At 39.9% G+C, this 18,499-nt stretch overlaps 1 protein-coding gene across 28 annotated transcripts in view; it reads left to right on the forward strand.

Moving 5' to 3' along the window:
* The window catches only part of LOC311059347 (neurexin-1a-like), a gene marked incomplete at its 5' end in the record, with an annotated part of 638,872 nt that overhangs the window by 26,163 nt on the left and 594,210 nt on the right, over nucleotides 1-18,499 (forward strand). For 7 of the 28 annotated variants that reach the window (XM_084077187.1, XM_084077192.1, XM_084077195.1 and 4 more), the window contains 2 exons: nucleotides 9,259-9,288; nucleotides 10,889-10,900. The exons of 6 other annotated variants lie outside the window; for them this stretch is intronic. In XM_084077187.1, coding sequence (XP_083933313.1) covers nucleotides 9,259-9,288; nucleotides 10,889-10,900 — 42 coding nt within the window. Of the gene's footprint in view, nucleotides 1-6,144; nucleotides 6,163-9,258; nucleotides 9,289-10,888; nucleotides 10,901-11,356; nucleotides 11,417-18,499 lie in introns of all 28 variants that reach the window. 15 more of the 28 variants (XM_084077205.1, XM_084077180.1, XM_084077181.1 and 12 more) reach the window with 6 other exon arrangements.

Here is an 18,499-nt window from a genome sequence, read left to right on the forward strand (position 1 = left end):
AGACCACGACTGACATCATAGATGACTGACATCCTAGGTTGGCCATATGAAGTCTACGATCCACATTGGAGCTACTAAGGGAACAGTGTACACTGTTCCCTTGTGGATCCCAAGATCCATGTGATTAGTTTTGTATACATGTACTGTATTAATGGCCTTCATTATGCCTGATATTACTTTAACAGTTTTGTTCTTTGCATTTCAATATTGCCCACCCCCGTCTGACCTGGAAGGGGGTCCCCTATTGTGTAAGCCTTCCCAATAAGCCCCCCCCCCCCCCCCACAGATTTTCCTTGCCCGATAGAGGGGTCTAAGGAAGGACAGTGGGCGGTTTGAGGATACACACACACCTTATAGGAGAGACATGCTTGCCATCATAGGGTTTTGTTGCTCTAATTCAGTGGTAACTTTTTTTAATTTATTTCAAGGACCTCCATAACTCAGACAGTGTACATACAGGTCCATTTGGTTCCATTTGTGTACACTCAGAGTTACAGACCCGTAAGGGTCCATTTAGAACCCTCTCAAGGATCACTGAGGGTCCCTGCCTGGACCTCACTTTGAGAACTCTTTGAGAACTCTAGATCAGTGGTTCTCAACCAGTGGTCCGGGGACCACCAATGGTCCTTGAGGGGGTACCAGTGGTCCTTGAGGGGGTACCAGGTGGTCCCGAGCTAAATGATGGAGAGTTGGTAACCAAATGGACCCTTATAGATCTTTAACTCTTGAGAGTGTAAAATGAAACCAAATGGACCCTTACGGGTCCATTTGGTTTCATTTTACGCTCTCAAGAGTTACATTATTGTTAAACATCTGCATTAATTAATTAAAGAATTGTTATTCTGATCAATATTTGCCTGAATATCTCTCCTATGGTAGAGTCTAAATCTCATCAAATGGTGGTCCGTGGCTCAAATGCTGAATAAATAATGGACCTTGACATGAAAAGGGTTGAAAACCACCGCTCTAGATGACAGTAGGGTGTCACAGCATCGTCTGTAATGCACAGTAAAATATGAGGTGTTAATTCAACTCTGAAATTGTCCAAATGGATCCGTAAAAAGAGGGTCCATTTGCACACATCCAGATGAACACTCTGGAAACTAAACGCTGATTTATACACGTACTTCCCATCACTGACTTGTGCTTGTTGACTAATCTGAGTTCCCAGAAGTTTTCGCCAGCTCTGGCGAGGAACTTCTGGGCCACAGCCCTGGTATTTGTGGGCGGGATGTACGTCACGCTCTGAATCTGAGCGGACACGCCTCTTACCGGTCTGAGAGCTGTGCAACTCGTCTAAAAAGTCCGACGAGAGGCAAACAGCAGTACACAACAATGGCGGCCGAAATTTCTCAAGGGGAAATTGCTTCCCGTCGATCCTATTTAGATGCATCACCCACTGCATGTGGATCCCGCCCCCTTTTCTTCAACGCTAACCCTCCCAGACTACTTGTTGACAGACACTAGGGAACTTGAGATGTACAGTCATGTCATGCTGTACTGTATATGATTTCCATTGTGGGCTGTAAGTGTGGCTTATTGATCATAATTGACAGCACAATAATAACCATGTACAGTACCAGATGTGGATCATATCTGATAGAGAGTGCAGTGCATTGTTGTGTAGTGTTACTATAGCACAATCACTTTGTCAAGGGGATTAAGTGGATTTACGTCTTTGGATTAGTGCTATAACCAGCTGGGTGGGTGCGTGCGTGCGTGTGCGTGTGCGTGTGCGTGTGCGTGTGCGTGTGCGTGTGTGTGTGTGTGTGTGTGTGTGTGTGTGTGTGTGTGTGTGTGTGTGTGTGTGTGTGTGTGTGTGTGTGTGTGTGTGTGTGTGACAGTTTTGTCACAAGATCAGGTGAGGTTTTTGTCAAAGGAAAGCCTCTCCTATACTACTACAAAATAACAAAACCCCATTCATTTTGCTGTATTATTGAAATTGAATGTCAAGGAATACTATGTCCAAAATGTTTTAAATCAGTGGCTCACCCCGTGTTGCCTGGAATGCCTGACACAAAAGCTTGTTACCTGAACGCCATTGAGATTATTCTTAACAACAGCAAATTATATATCAAAAGATCTGTAACAAATTTTACGTGTGCAGTAGAATTGTCCCATGCAGGCCATTGTCCCATACAAGTTCTGTTTTTGCTAAAATATTACCAATTACTGTAAAATAATACATAAGCCTGGACCTGCTCATCCATTGAATGGATAACCCGCCTCCAAGCTCAGTCAAGCCGGGACTCATAGTAGAACATTGGCCAATGAATGAGCTGGAGGCGGCTCTTCAATTCAGTGCACGAATGGGCCCAGGAGAAGTGATTATGAATCCCACCAACGTTATGGAATAGACCCGCCTTACCTGTGTCTGATTGGCTCCCTGGCAGGCATAGTTTTGAGGTTAGGGTTAAGGTTAGGTTTAGGCATAGTTTTACTGAGGTTAGGTTTAGGCAGAGTTGCAAACACGAGAACTGTCAATCTCAGCGACTACTGGCCAATCACAGCGGGTTTCGCTTAGAACTGCGGTGGGATCCATAATAACGCACCCAGGAGTGTGTGACACTGTTGTGAGCTACAAAGATTGCACTCAGTAGTGTATACATACCTCTGCCAACGCTATACAATATTGCCAAGATAAATAATTTCCGCATGTCGGATAGTTCAGCACTTTATTGTTCAGTGGCCGGAAATGAGCTTTCCAGCTCAAGCTTTGATTGAACCAATAATGTAGGGTTTGTCTCTTTGTAGAATTGATGTGGAAAGTTAATCAGTTCTCTTCCTTGCTCCATGACCAACCTTTCCACTAAGTTTAAAGCCCCCCTCCAGTATTATTTTCTTCTTTTTGCAGTCGTTTTAACGTTTTACGGTGCCAACCTGTAGTGCTATACTGATTCCAGAGGCACAGTATTTGAACAAAAGTGATGTAGTATAGGCTCTAACGTTTTTGATTTGATTTCATTCATGAGAATTGATCTAGCCCACCGGTAATGGTGTGAAGTACGATTCCAAACCATTGTGAGAAAGTTAGGGGCAAAACCCGCTGTCAAATTGACTGTGGAGGCAAATCCGAGAAAAACCTTTGGAGATATCCTATGCTAACAGACAAACAAACAAGCAAACTGAATGTAGTCAAAACACCCTTCATCCAACTCCATTGTCAGATGTTAGTAGCAGCCTATCCCCTTAAAGAAATATTGAAGTAGTGGATGCACTGCAGTTAAAGCCTCTTATCTAAAGATTGGGTAGAGGGTCAACACGTGTATCCCCCATGTATTCAGGTGATTTTATTTTGGCTGTTAATATTTATTTTATATTGAGCATTGACATGGGCAGGCTTCGTTCTTTGTTCCCAGGACCATTTCCTCACTGTTGATGTTGAACTTATACATGGAATTTTCATTAATAATAATAATAATAATGATAATAATAAAAAAAATATGTATAAATAAATATCTTAAGAAAAATATATAAGTCATTGTTGTTTTATACATTTTTATACAATTAGAGGAAAGGAAGCGATTAGCATGATATATATATATATATATATATATATATATATATATATATATATATATATATATATATATATATATATATTTCATACACACCTCAGTTATTAAGACTACAGTTACACCTCAGTGAAATGGGAATTTCTGTGGCATGGTGTGTGAGCCAAAGCTTGTTCTTTTGCGGTATTGACATCAGGAAACTGCCTTGCTTCTTTGCTTTTCACTTCTCATTGATAATGTGATCCCTTTGCAACTGCCAGCTGAACGCTTGCCACATCATAATGCTTTATGGGCAATATTGCTTTTCATTTTCAAAGCTATATACCTTTTGTGAACAAAGTGCACATTCTCAACATGTCTACAGTAGAACCTCATTCATCCAAATCTCAAGACTTCCAATACGTTATGGTCAAATGAGAAATGTAGATGTACTAAACATGATACATGCAGCATTTACAGTTTGACAACTTAGAGTTGCAATCCATAATTTGTATATGTCACGGGATTCAAACCGGGACTCCTGCAAAGACTACATTTCTACCACTCTCGCAATCCCCGCTTGGCCTGGGGAGATATTGCACTTCCTTCAACAGCTTCAATCAGTGCTATTTGTCATCAGTAGGTGTCCTACTTGACACCAGGGTAATGCCATTTAGGGAAAGTAGGGAGAACACCTCCAACCACTGGAGATGAAGGATTTGTTAAAATAATGTTTAATTCATTTCAAATGAGTTCTGGATTGCTGCTTTAAACTTGTAAGCAATAATAGTGGAAGGAATTTACTTCTCATGCTGTATATTGTTACCATAAAACATTTAAATATATTTCAATGGATTTGAGTGGCACATTACATTTCAATGGACATTACATTTCCACAATTAACCACAATGCTTGACGGGTTTGAATGAGGGACTTCTGTATTTAAAAATACTACAGATGTTCATTGACCAAAAGAAACTGTATAAGCCAAATTTTGAACAAGATAGATCTTACGGTCTTCTATGCTCTATCACGTTGTAATTTGTTCACAAAAGGACGTTTTGGTTTGTTTTTTGTGCATGGTGTCTGATTTGGAAGGAGAACCAGAGGTGATGGGTAAGTTTGGGTCAATAAATCGCGTCAGTCTGGGCAAGAAGCAATTGAAGAGGTAGGATCATTGTTTTCTGATGGGAAGTAGGCTTCTTTGTTTTCGATCAAACCAGGCATAACGTTGACTTTGCTTCATTACTGACCTACTGCATTTGTTACAGCTATTAAAACATATTTTTGCATGCTTTTCTCTATTAATGTTCACATGTTCTGGAACGTTACAAACTATTTTGGTCAACGATGAGATTTAAAGGATAATATTAAAATGATGGCAAATTCCGACAAATTTTGAAGGTTTGTGTTTGTTTTTTTTGTTATATATTTCTGCAACAGAAATCAGGCATCATAGTCTATTCTGACACTATCCTCGATGTTGAAGAACAATGTTTACTGACTTTTTCCTTTTCTTTTCATAGGCTGCATACGTGCTTTTACACTCTCATTACAGTGTTTATGCATGTTTCCTATAATATCAATTTACTTTCACCTTGTGGCATGAATTGTGTTGCACCTATTTGCCATGCTTTAGCAACACATAACATAATTATTTTACCAGTCTCCTGTATTGTATTGTATTGACAGATATCACACGGTGATGTTTTATCACTTTCACAAACCTCATTTTGATAAGATGACTCTTTCAGTCAGTTTTATTGGGAGGGCAGTTTGTTTGCAATAGTCTGAGAGCATGGGTCACCTATGGAGTTCAGAGAACACTACACACTAAAGCTCTCAGTGTTAATGTAACACCAAGAGGGTACAAATGTAACCAAATGGAAGGGACCATTTAGTTGTGTTACATTTGTACCCTCTCTGAGTTAAATTAACCCACTGCCCTTTTAGGAGAGGCATGACCACACAATGCCACCTCTGTTTACTCAGGGTATCCTTACCTGCTGGACAGTGCATGTGACCACATAACTTGTAGAGCAATTTATTATTTTAGGACAACAGGTTATTGCACAGGGATGTCATCAACTGGCTTGAATTAAATAGGTATGATAGTACTTAAAGTTACAACTACATGCAATATATGCCATGTTTTAAAATGGGTCAAATCGATTATAACGTTCATCATAATAACGTAGCCTTCAACCATACGTTAGTGCCCATCAACAACACATCAAAAAAGGGATTTGAACTATGAATTTCTAAAGATAATTTAAGAAATGTTATTGCAATTATGATTACATGTTTTACATGAATAACATACAGTACAGTATTAATATCTACAAGGGCCATGGTAAATTAATCAAGGTCTAAATAGGTTTGCAGTCACAATTCTGTCCTGTATGTCAGGTCAGTGTACTGTCAGAAGTACAGTATGAGCTTAAACATCATAAACGACTGAATAAAGTCGAGCCACTGAAGTTACCGTTAAGATTTAAATGATGTTTCCCCTGCAGGGTTTACAATGGGGCACTTTGCATGTGATGTTTAAATGCCTTGCATGGTGACGACATGCAATGGCTAGTGACTCGTCTGCATGCTGCTTAATGAATGTCTCCCTCTCTTTCTCTTTGCCCGTGCGTGCTTTCAGAAGACATCTATGCTGAAGGTGGGTATTATGATCATTATGTATTCGTATAGTTGTAGTTTGCTGTATCTATGCCCTCCTACATGGCTAAAGAATGACAAAAATGTATTTATACCTGGTCGCACAACGGTGCCACTTGTCGACAAGAACTGGTCTTCTGAAGCGGAAGGTCTGTTTGTGTCGGTAAGCAGTGGTGTAAAGTAACTAAGTACATTTACTCAAGTACTGTACTTGAGTTAAATTTTGAGGTTTTTTTTACTTTACTGGAGTATTTTAGATTTTCAGTACTTCTACTCCACTACATCTCAGAGGCAAATATTGTACTTTTACTCCACTACAATTATTTGACAGCTTTAGTTGCTAGTTACTTTGCAGATATAAATTATTATGTTATAAAGCATACATTAACCACTTTAGCCCTATTTTATACATGGGCTATTTGAAAATAGCCGATCTACCAGCTCACAACGCGTCGTGGTGTGAGCTTGTAGATCTGCTATTTTCAAACATTTTAGTACTTTTACTTTTGGCACTTTAAGTACATTTTGATACCAATACTTTTGTTCTTTTACTCAAGTAAAATTTGAATTCCGGACTTTTACTTGTAACAGAGTATTTCTACATTGCAGTACTTTAAAATATTTGAGTACTTTTTCCACCACTGTTAGTAAGTGTCACCCTTGTGCTACAGAGCATGAATTCTTCAAATAGATATAAGCACATGTTTCTATATTGCAAGTGAACGATTCCTCGTGTGGTAAGTTTGAGTAGTCAGATTTATAGCGTTGTCACATTTGTTTTGGTCAGTAAAATTGGAATCCAGATCCTAAAGGTAAAATGTAGTCATTTCTTTTCCCTTCTGGTGTCTATTTATTGGACTCTTTGGCGGTTTGGCTTTTCTATTGTAAAGGACAATTGTTTGGTGTTCCCGTTTCATTAGTATGATGACAATACTTTACTGTACTTGTATCCACTGACATATACAGTATATTCAGATATATATATGTTCAAATTAACTTGAGTATAAGTTTGAATTCCAATGGAGTACACCAGAGGTCTTCAACAGGGGGTCCGGGACCCCTAGGGGGTGCTCAGAGTTACTACAGGGGGTCCGCCAAATCTTTGTGTGATTTTTACATTAACCACTTCAACCAAGCATCCCTATTCTGAGGAGAACTTTAGCCAAAAATAGCAGATCTACAAGCACACAACGCCTCGCGCTGCGAGGCGTTGTGCGCTTGTAGATCTGCTATTTTCGGCAAAGTGGTTTAGTATGGGGGGAAAAAGCAGACTAAGTACAGAGTGAAAGGTCAGGTATAGTAAGTAGTGTTTAAGTGCATGGTTAAATGTCTGGAAACACACATTAACATGAATCCAACATGATAGTGCTGAGAAACAAGTCTTAAGCTGCCTATGAAATCTATGAAAAAATAAATATTCTATACAATATATATTGGGGGTCCCTGCTTTATTTCACTCTCAGCCAAGGGGTCCTTGGCCTGAAAACGTTGAAGACCCCTGGAGTACACCCTTTTTTATTTGACTTTAAAGAAAAACATACACACTTAAACGGTAAACACTTGGTTTGAATCCCATGGTGGACACAGGCAAATTCAAGATTGCTCATTAAAAAGTGGTTTTAAATTGTTTCTATACTGTACAATACTGGTGTTGTGATGATGGTGGAGATTTAATTGCAATTTTAGAAACGGTTCACCCCTTTGCTCTGTAAATGTCAGTGGAAACTCTCTTGGCAAGAAATGGAACAGCTGGCCAAGATAAAGCTGGTAATGCTATGCAAAGAGCCTATTGAATATTACATTGGAATGTACAGAACAACATCTGATGAACTGTTCTCTAGCTTTGTTTAATTTAAAAGATATATTTCAACTTACTGTATTCAGAGGGACTATGCCCACGCCATGGCACGCCATGAATAATCCGTCTTTTTTCTTTTCTTAATTATTTGTCACAAACACTTCGTTTGACCAAGCACAGCAACTAGATGATCAATGGAGATTCTGTTCTTTTGCTTTTTTTTCTCCAGTTCATAGAAAGTAGAGAATCAGAGCTATGCAAAATGGTATCACTTGTTTAAATTGGCAGAGCTTATAGAAGTGTGTGCTATGTGGATTGTAATGGTTGAATTTCAGCATTGGAATATTTTTTTAGATCTATGCGATGTTGGGGGTTGGGCCATTCATTGGCAGGTAGACTGTTCTGCTATTGCAGTGGTTCTCCACCTGTAGGTCGGGACCCCCTGGGGGGTCCCCACATGATTTTGGGGCGTCCCCAGATGATAGCGAAGTGACAATTTAAGGACTTTTAAGACCTTTTTAATACCAAAAAAAAAAAGCAACAACAAAAGTAATCAATAAACTAGTATAAAACATTGGCCAAATTATCAAATAATATAAGAAAGAGACAAAAAATTTGGAAATAGCCGATCTACAAGCTCAAAACGCCTCGCAACGCGTTGTGAGCTTGTAGATCTGCTATTTTCACAATATTTATCTGTGGAACGGAGTCAAACAAAATGGGGGGTCCCCAGTTCAAATATGATTATTTTGGGGGGTCACGGCCTGAAAAGGTTGAGAACCACTGTCCTATTGGACAATAAAGAGGCCATTCATTGGTAGGTAGACTGTTCTTCTTTTGGACAATAAAGAGGCCATTCATTGGTACAGTAGGTAGACTGTTCTCCTATTGGGCAATAAAGAGGCCAACCGTCCTCAGTTTTCATATCTGAGATAGATCTAGTAAGTAGACTGATGACGCATTGCAACCACTTTGGTTGACTAAATGCTCATCGTGCTAATGCTCAATTTATTCACTGTCGTGAATGACGGTGTCTCGCGCCGGAAATGCCATATATATAAGCTTATAGATGGTCTATTTCCGGCACATGACACTGTCATACGATGAAGTATAAATCAGGCTAACCCTGTCTGTGTATACCCTCCACTCTCTCCCTCTCCCACTTTACCCCGAAAACTCCTCAAACAACAACACACACATCTACACCTGAAAGATGCTTGTGTGTGCGCGTTTGTCACTCAGCCTTTCCCCATGATCCCTTGTTCTCCTGCTGACTGTGCTCTTGTTTTCCTTTTTAAGGTCTGGCGCACCTGATGATGGGCGATCAAGGTATGGACTCTGTTCCCTCTCTCACTGTCATTGTTCCTTCCTCCTGCTCCCTTTATGTGACGTGATGTGTGTGTGTCTGCCTCTCGCGGAGTCTTGTGCAGTGTCTCAGGCTTGAAGCTTCAGATATGGGCTGTCATTTTCACTTATTTTCTATGACCTACTTGATTTTAATTCCTTCACTGGCTTCTTTCTGGTATGACCCCCTTTTTTCAAGCTCATTTCGCCGTTCTGCTCCCTCCCCACCGTTGGGCAGGTTTATCAGCCCCATTTTTCAGTGCTTCCATTCTCGTCTTTCACAGTAGTGGTTGATGTGGTTCAAGTATCGTGTATTAATGCAGTGGTTCTCAAACTTTTTCATGTCAAGGACCCCCAAATTGACACTTATTAGCCCGCGGACCCCCATCTGAAAAGATAAGCCAGGGACCCCAATAAGAGAAGGTTTATACGGCTTTCTAGCAGTGATTCTCAACCATTTTAATGTCAAGGACCCCCAGTTTGACATGTATTAGGCTACGGATCCCCATTTAATGGCATTTATACCTCTGGGACACGAATTTATATTATAAAATCAATGCTAATTTAACTCAGTTACAGAACCATAAGGATCCATTTGGTTTCTATCCATCATTTAGCTGGGGACCCCCTGGGGGTCCCCGTACCCCACTTTGAGAACCAATGTATTAATGTACACATGCATATAAACCATGCACAGTAAACTCCTCAGTGTTAATGGAACACTTCACCTATTTTCATCCATATCTTCGTATAATTGGTCCTCACTATAATGCTCATTATAAGACGGTGCCATCTGTCAGAGCAGAGGTGGACTGTGGATAGTTTGGAAATTTGCCTACCGATGACATCATTGGTGAGGATTCCAAGCTAATGGATTCTACAGCCTTTCTCTTCCTGGAAATGTAGCACACTGAAATAGAAGCTAAAAAAAGAAAGAAAGAAAAAAAAGAGTTATTTCAAACAAGAAAATCTTGTTTGAAATGACCACTGATGATGTCCGGCTATATTCACACAACTATTCACAATCCTCCTCGAGACACAGAGCATGTAGTCAGAAATGGTACAGTGACAGTCCAATAGTGAGGAGTGAGGACCGTGATGTATGGAGAGAGAAAAAAGGTAAAACGTAGCTTCACTTTATCTCTGAAGTGTACAAATTCGTTAAATTACCACTAAAGACTTTACTGCGTGGTTTCTGTGTGTTTTGAGATGTTAAGCAGTGGTTAAAACGGTGTCTAAAATGAGTTTCCATTCCAAGTCGGGCGTTTGCCTCATTTTCACACCATTATGCCGATCGTTATGGCTGACACATATCCCAGCATGCAGCAGAGCAGGGACTGAAGCATCGCTTTATCCTTATCATCCTCCCTTGTAAATCATGTTACAATCACACCTCTCCCACCTCCTGTATGGTGTATTCACACATACAGCAACACAAAGCCATCATCAAGCCTCTTTCTGCTGTTTCTCCTTGCGTCTCCTGTACTTGACCACGACACTTAACCAGTGTCTCCTCTCCCTTTTGTTCTCCCCTCTTTGTCTGGAACCTGCTTTCTCCATGGAACATTCCATCCAATCCCCATAGGTAAAAGCAAAGGTACTACTTATTTAATTCTCTGTATTCATACATCTATGACTACGGCGTGCGTGGCATTTATATACCCGCGAGGTATATAAAGTCATTGGCATTTTAAATTGCTTTCGCTGCTAATAATGTGTGTGTGTGACAATGCGGGGTTCCAGGTAGGTGCTTTGCTCTTGCTTTGCAATCACACTTTTTTTTATGCAGCGTCAGTTGTTTCCTGTCTGCTTGATGCATGGGAATTGTAATTGAGACGCACAGGGGGATATTGGACACAGTAGTTGGCTGTCTTAGAGCGCAACCCCCACCCCGACGGTACTGTAAATACTTTCTTCTTGTTCCGATAATGGGTGGGCTGTGTTGTTGGGCAAGGTTTCATCGTAGTGTGTAAGTTGGTGGGCCTCACCGTCCAGGCTGTGACCTTGACTTCGCCCTTTGGGGTAAGTGGACTTCTGATTTTTGCCGTTTGACTCTCCTCCTCAGGGCAGAGAGGGGAGCCCTGGCTACTAAGGTCCCTACTGAGCATACAAGGTAAAACTGTGTGATTCTTTCTAGTTTAAAGCCCGATTTATACCTAAGTCGTACGAAGGTGCTGGCCGTTGAAAATTGCCAATCTACAAGTTCACAACACGTCGCAATGTGACACGTTGTGAGCTAATATATCGGCTATTTTCGGTGCACAAGACCAACGTATGACGGAGTATGAGTTAAGCATAAGATTATGAAGTAAAACTGAAGTCGAGTCTTTTTTTTTTGGTATGCCCCGTTTTTATTTTGTGCTGCTGTAAGTGATTGTGGTAAATTGCATGTTAGCTATAGCCCCTCTAGTAGTTCATGCAGGATTACTTCAGTGTTTTGGCTTAAAGCAATCCCTTTGTGCTTTGTGTTTTTGGTCAGTATAATATTTAGCCCATTTGGGTATTCAAGTGCTCTGTTTATATCCAAATGCAATACATTTATTGATTTATCTTGTTATTACTGTATGCTATGTGCACTGCCATGTTGTGGGGGGCCTAATCTCACTTTTTTTGCAAGAAAGTATACAATATTGCGGTATATTTGGTTTTAGCTTTTATTAATGCTTCTCAAGTACTTCCTGAACAGGTAAGGCTCCATAAGGTACAACATACGGTATGGATACGAATGGATATACTGTAGGGTGATTCTGCTGTTTGCTATTTGTTCATTAGTGTGTTATATTACACAACAAGCTTACCACAGCAAGCTACAGGGATGCATTTTTACACATTACAGTAGGTGGGATCTATAAAATAAAATAAAAATCAATAATTCCGTATTTGTGGGCAGGTGGGTGGGTGGGTGGGTGGGTGAGTGGGTGGTGCAGTAATTGTTTGCCCATCTATTAAGGTAAGTGTTATTTATTGAATGTTTGGTTTTGAATTGTTCTACAGTTGGACGTGACCTCTGTCGATCAAATGAGATATTTTATGAAGTTGGCAATGTTGCTCTTTGCACTTGAAGATGAAAACAAAAGTACATCAAATAATTGGTTGGGATCATAATTGTTGACATGGCCTGTTTGTTTTGATATGATCATCATAGTTTCCAGATGCTCAGTGTGTTACATATGAAGCATTAACAAGGTTTAAGAACATGCTTTCACACAGTGCACGTTGTTTCATATGCTGTCCTTTGCAATTAAATGCAGTGTTTTAAATGCTTCACTCAAGATACACATACAGAACTAGAAAAAGTGCTCCTCGGAGCAGGTCTCTCATGTGTTTTGCAAAAATTGCCCCCCTGGTGGCGCTGTAACAGGCCCATGTGAGAATTCGGGGCAGAGGTCCTGCTCTGGCATCCAGGGAGTGTGTGTGTGCACAGTTTTGTTGCGATCAAGCCAACGGTGCCGGAGATTATGTGTTCACACACGGACGGACGGACGGACGGACGGACGGACGGACGGACGGACAGACAGAGTGCAAAACATAGTCTCCGCCAGGCCGTAGGAACAGCAATGCGTATTTACTGGTGTTTGTGAAACACTGGTTTAGAGACTGATTTGTGAGTCTACATCGCTAAGGGCATTCTTTGCTATATACCTTCAACTCTGAGCTCTTCAGCTTGAAGTCCGTCCCAGCTGTTTGGCTGAAGGTTCAGGGACACAGCAGAGCTACCAGCCAGTTGGAGCTGAGAGCTCAGAATCATCCTGTTTGTTACCCAGGCACGGACCCTGAGTTCAAAGTGCAGGATGTGCTCACAGCTGCTGCCTACTAATAAGGCTCCGTCCGTCTGTCTGTCTGTCTCTCTGTCTGTCTGTCCTCATAGGACCAACTGACACATATTGTACTCAGAGACAGAGAGAGAGAGATGGAGTAGATCAGTGTATTGTCATGAAGGGCAGTGGGACGTGTGGACGTGCACTAATGCTGTGATTCTCAACCTGTGGACCAGGGCCCACAAGTGGGGCCCCCAAATAATTTGCAAAACTACGATGTTAATGATAATATGAGATTAATATAAAAAGAAATTACCAATAAATGAGAGTATACTACATTAGTTCAAGGTGGAACACAATTGATTGATTTATCTGTTAAGTGGTCTTTCAGATCGGCCTGTTTTAGCCGCATCATGAGGCAGATTAGAACATTTTCAAGTGGCATTTCTTCCTGGGCCTAGTGGTAATGTGCGTGCAAAATTGCACGCAAATTGCACGCTGTGTTCATTAATTGAGGCATTTTGTGAAATATCTGGAATACCTGTTTCGTTTAATGACTATAGATATACTGTGTACCGATTTGCGTGATGTTTGGACAAAATCTGTGGGAGTAATTTTCTTTTGTTATAAATTAGACCTCCTGGTGGTGCTATAACAGGCCGATCTGAAACGTTCAGGGAAGAGGTTCTGCTCTGGCATTCAAGGAGTGTGTGTGCACAGTTTCGCTGCGATTGGTCCAATGGTGCCGGAGATTAGCTGCTCACAGACAGACGGACACACACACACTCGCACGGACGGACCGACGGACAGAGGGCAAAACATAGTCTCGGCCACGCCTTTGGCCTGGCGGAGACAATAATATTTAGTGTTACATTATGAGCACTCAGAAAGGCCTGTGTTGTATTTAAATGCTATTATCAGATGCTCCTATATTGTTGCGCTGCACTACACCAACTGTAATCCTGAGAGTTTGTTTGACTCTACAAATGTAACCAAACGGACCTGTACTACAGGTCCGTTTGGTTACATTTGTACCCTCTCAGAGTCAAGCGAACACTGAGAATTTCACCGTGTAGAGGTGGCAGAAGGCTCACCACAGGGAGAGATTGAGAGAATGCTGATGTGGCACAAATGTGACATACCGGCAACACTGTTTCTAATTTGAGCTTTCGGTACAGCAGTTGCGTCCTGGTGTCATGCAGTGTCTCACCAACACGCTTCAATAACGCGTAGTCACAGCGACATCTGCATAATTAACGCGATGTCCCCATTCCTTTTCACATACAGTACGTTTAGCTTATTATAGGAAGTGGAATGTCTGTGTTATGTCCTACATGTAGTCGATTGGAGGCCGTTCTCTGTTGTCGTCACGTGTGATTTATCTTCTGTTTCATCTGTAGGTCCTTTGGGAAGGGACTGCTGTATGTATATAATTATGGAAAGTGACATTTCCTTACTGTACTGTACTTAAGTAAAATCTTTAGGTACTTTACTTGAATATTTCCAATTTCTGCTACTTTATACTTTGACTCCCCTATATTTTGAATGCATTTTATTGATAAAATATAATATTAATAATATTATAAGTATATTTGCTTTGAGTATATTTTGATCCTGCAGTAGATAGGTTTGTACTTTGACCGTATTTTGAATTCAGGATATGTAAGGGAGTATTTCTACATTAAAGTATTTGTACTTTCACAGATCCGAGTACTTCTTCCGCCATCTGTGTGTATTGCATTCAGCTGATATTGAACTGCCATTTGATTCCTAAATCCACATTTCTATTCAGCTCCAGAGAACCAGACATGCAAGGATGAAGTCATACTGTGTAATACCACGAATAAATAGAGTATTTAATAGCTATCATCACAATGAACGGCCATGTGCAGCTTAAGAGGTCCTGCAAAGGACTGGACAGAGAGAGGCTTACCAGCGCATGAGTGCTTTTTGTGAAAATTAGTATGCTTTTTAATCTAGTTGTTTTCACTTTTTGAGATGGAAATTGGCACTTTTCATAATGGCAGAAATGTCCTGATACACGACAGCTATTTTAACTCTTTAAGACCGGGAACGCATCTGTGTGTCATTTTTAGATTTCGTTTGGCCATTCAAAAAATAGCAGATATACAAGCTCATAGCGCGGCACCGGGTGCCGCGCTATGAGCTTGTAGATCTGCAATTTTTTGAAAAATCATGAAAAGTTGTGCAAATATTTGATTTTTTTCCTTTTTTTTGCTGACATTTGTAACTCAAATCTTTGCTTCTAGGAGGTTCCTGGAACTAAATATTTTACGAATGTTCGCTTTAAAAAATATATAATCCAAGATTTTGTCACGATTTTTCAAAAATAGCAGATCTATCACTCGGTGCCGCACTATGAGCTTGTAAGAAATCAAAAAATGACACACAGATGCGTTCCCGGTCTTAACTCATTCACTGCCAGAATTATTCTGGCCGCGTTTGAACACTGCCATATTTTTCATTGAAAAAAAAAAGTACTCAGGAGCCGAGATACAGAATTTTTAAGTTTTAAGTTAACAAGGAAGTGGATGGGAGTCTATATCTTCGAAAAATCATATCTCCTTGGTCTTTGGGTAAAAAAAAAAAAAAAAAATCTAAAAAAAAAAAAAAAAAAAAAAAATATATTTTTAATTTTTTAAATTTTTTAAAAAGTCGTTTTAGTCGTTCTTGGCAGGCATGGCTTATGGACAGAAGTCGTTTTAGTCGTTCTAGGCAGTATATGAGTTAATGGGTTAAGGGAATCTTTTTCCTTTTCTTTTTTTGTCCTATAGGTGTTGCAAACTTGCTGAACGGTTCTAAAGATGTCACTTATCTCAGTGTCACACTTCACTTACTGGTGGCACTGCTCCATGATAGGTGTCAAATACAACACTCTCATATCCTTTAAATACCGCGTTGAACGCAGTGGATGCTCAGGATGGCCTCTATTGACTGTGTGCCATATTATAGTCTAAGCTGTCAGATTGTCTGCCTCACATTTTATTGAATCGTTGAAGTATTTATCAATTTTGTCTGATGGCTGCCACTGCTAAAAGTCAAGATCGCAAATTAAACCTCGGGTCCCCACTCCCCATGCTTAAACAATGCATGCACACAAAAAGCAGATATATACATGTGTCTATAATACACATGTACTGTAGGAATGTGAAAACATGAATGCTGCTGCTAGTTATGTTCATTGTTTTAAAAGGGATTTGGGCGATGCCAGATGGCGTAAGTAAATCAATAAAAATATAAATAAGTACAGGCACTGCAATGCACCTGCCCGTTTCATTTCACTATATATTGATTTAGTCTTATTGGCCTAATAAAGAGCTGTTGTGAACATGTTCAAACAGAAACAGACGGGATACGAGTTGATATTAGCATGATATTCATGGTTGTGTAGTGTAGTGCACTGCAACTTACATTGGAGGTGTTATGCTGTATGATAATAAAACACTTTTTAATCACGTAAATCAATCAATAGGTCTTATGTTAAATTGAAGATGAGAACTAGAAAATGTGCTCCTCGGAGCACAAGTCTCCGCCAGCAAATATTGGAATTTATTCCAAGATTGGAACTTTGATGATAGGCGTTGTGCCTTTGCTTCTTCATCAGTTTGCAAAGTGAAAACATAGTCTCCTGGCGGAGACAATAATGTACTGTCGGCAGTTTTATGCCTGGCCTGTGGCCTTATAAAGGCACGTATACGGTACCACGAGATTATGATTTACATTTTGATACTTCTATTTAGGACTTCATTTGTTTGCCCATCATTAAAAGCTGTAATAGTCGCAACTAAAACATCTGCAGCACCACTAAAACTGTGGGCTGAAAAACCTTTGAAATTGCAGTCATTGTGATATTCTGTTGTTTTCAAGGACACATACAGTACCATTATTTTTCTTTCTAAACTCTATTATCTGAAGTGTTCATTTAAGAACAGTTTATTTGTATAGCACATTCCTTACCAAAGGGTGATTCAAAGTACTTTACATAAGGCATGCAGGGACATTTAAAGCCAAACAAGCTTTTAAAAGCGTACAAATACAGAAATAGATGAGATATAGGCTTAAAAAGTAAACAGATGTAAGCTGATAATGTTGCCTTTAAAGCAGCACTATGTAACTTTTTATAGCATATTATGTCCCCTAAAACTATAAAGTAAAAAATTTAAGTGATAAAAAACATCTTTCCGTACATTTATAGACTCACGGGGGTCCCTGCTAGGGGCTTTACTGTATTACTAGGGGAGACATTGAGTTGCATTCACTAGAATCTCACTTCCAGCTGAAACAGTGCGACTTGAAGTAGTTTATAATGGCATTATGGTTATATATCACATTTCACAAGACATTGTACTTGTAGATAATAGAGATCAATTGGCTGAAAATGCTCTAATAAGTCTTAACTTTATATTCAAGTCGCACTGTTTCAGGTGGAAGTGAGATTCCCCGTTCTAGTGAATGCAGCAGCTTAGAGGGCGGAGCCCAAAGTACACCGTTCGTATGTCACTGATCACATGACCTCAACAATCAATTCTCCAGTTCTAGGCAACATAGAAGGGGGGGAGTTTTTTTCTTATTTCCACACAACAGCTTTAAGGTGTATTAATGACACAGTTCAATGTTGAAAATGTATGGTATTCCCCTTTAAGGCATATTTGGCTTATTAGCCAGGGATCCTCTTAACGACTGTTTCACCTGGGGACGACCAGCCCTTACATACGGTTTCACTTACACAATGTGTGCGTGGCGGCGGAAAAAACCCCCAGCTATTTAACTTGACATTGTCAAGTAGTCATTCAACCAAGCTAAAAACAAACACAGGTTCTAATGAGACATATCCCATATTACCTACTTGTTAAATGACAACTTTAGTTTTTTACAACCAAGGTTTATGTTTTAGATTGTAATTAAAGTAAATAGAATATGAGTGTTAAATTTTTTAAATGTACTGCTTTCTATAGTTTTAGCAATTTTCGCGACCTTTTTTACAGTGGGCGGGGGCATTCTGTCCGGTGGCTAAATATGTCTTTTTTTACACAATAACCAGGTGTTTTCTTTATTACTATGTACAGTAGCTCTTCTAGCCCCCAATAACTCACATCTGGCCATCAAAGACCACAGGACCTTTTTTATTGTGTAAAAAAGGCATATTTAGCCACCGGACAGAATGCCCCTGCCACTGTAAAAAATATCGCAAAAAAATGCCAAAACGTTAGAAAGCAGTAAATGAAAAAAAAAATAACACTCATCTTTTATTTACTTTAATTACAAGCTAAAATATAAACCTTGGTTGTAAAAAACTAAAGTTGTCCTTTAACATTCAACATGTCTCATGTAAAGCATACAAGTCTCTCTCTACAAGTAGAGAGACCGTCTGGGAATCGTCAGGTCGCCGGTTCAACCGTTGGCTCGCCCAGTCTGCG

This window comes from Gymnoscopelus microlampas, assembly GCF_963454915.1.
Source record: "Gymnoscopelus microlampas genome assembly, chromosome: 13".
In the NCBI taxonomy this organism is placed as follows: Eukaryota; Metazoa; Chordata; class Actinopteri; order Myctophiformes; family Myctophidae; genus Gymnoscopelus; species Gymnoscopelus microlampas.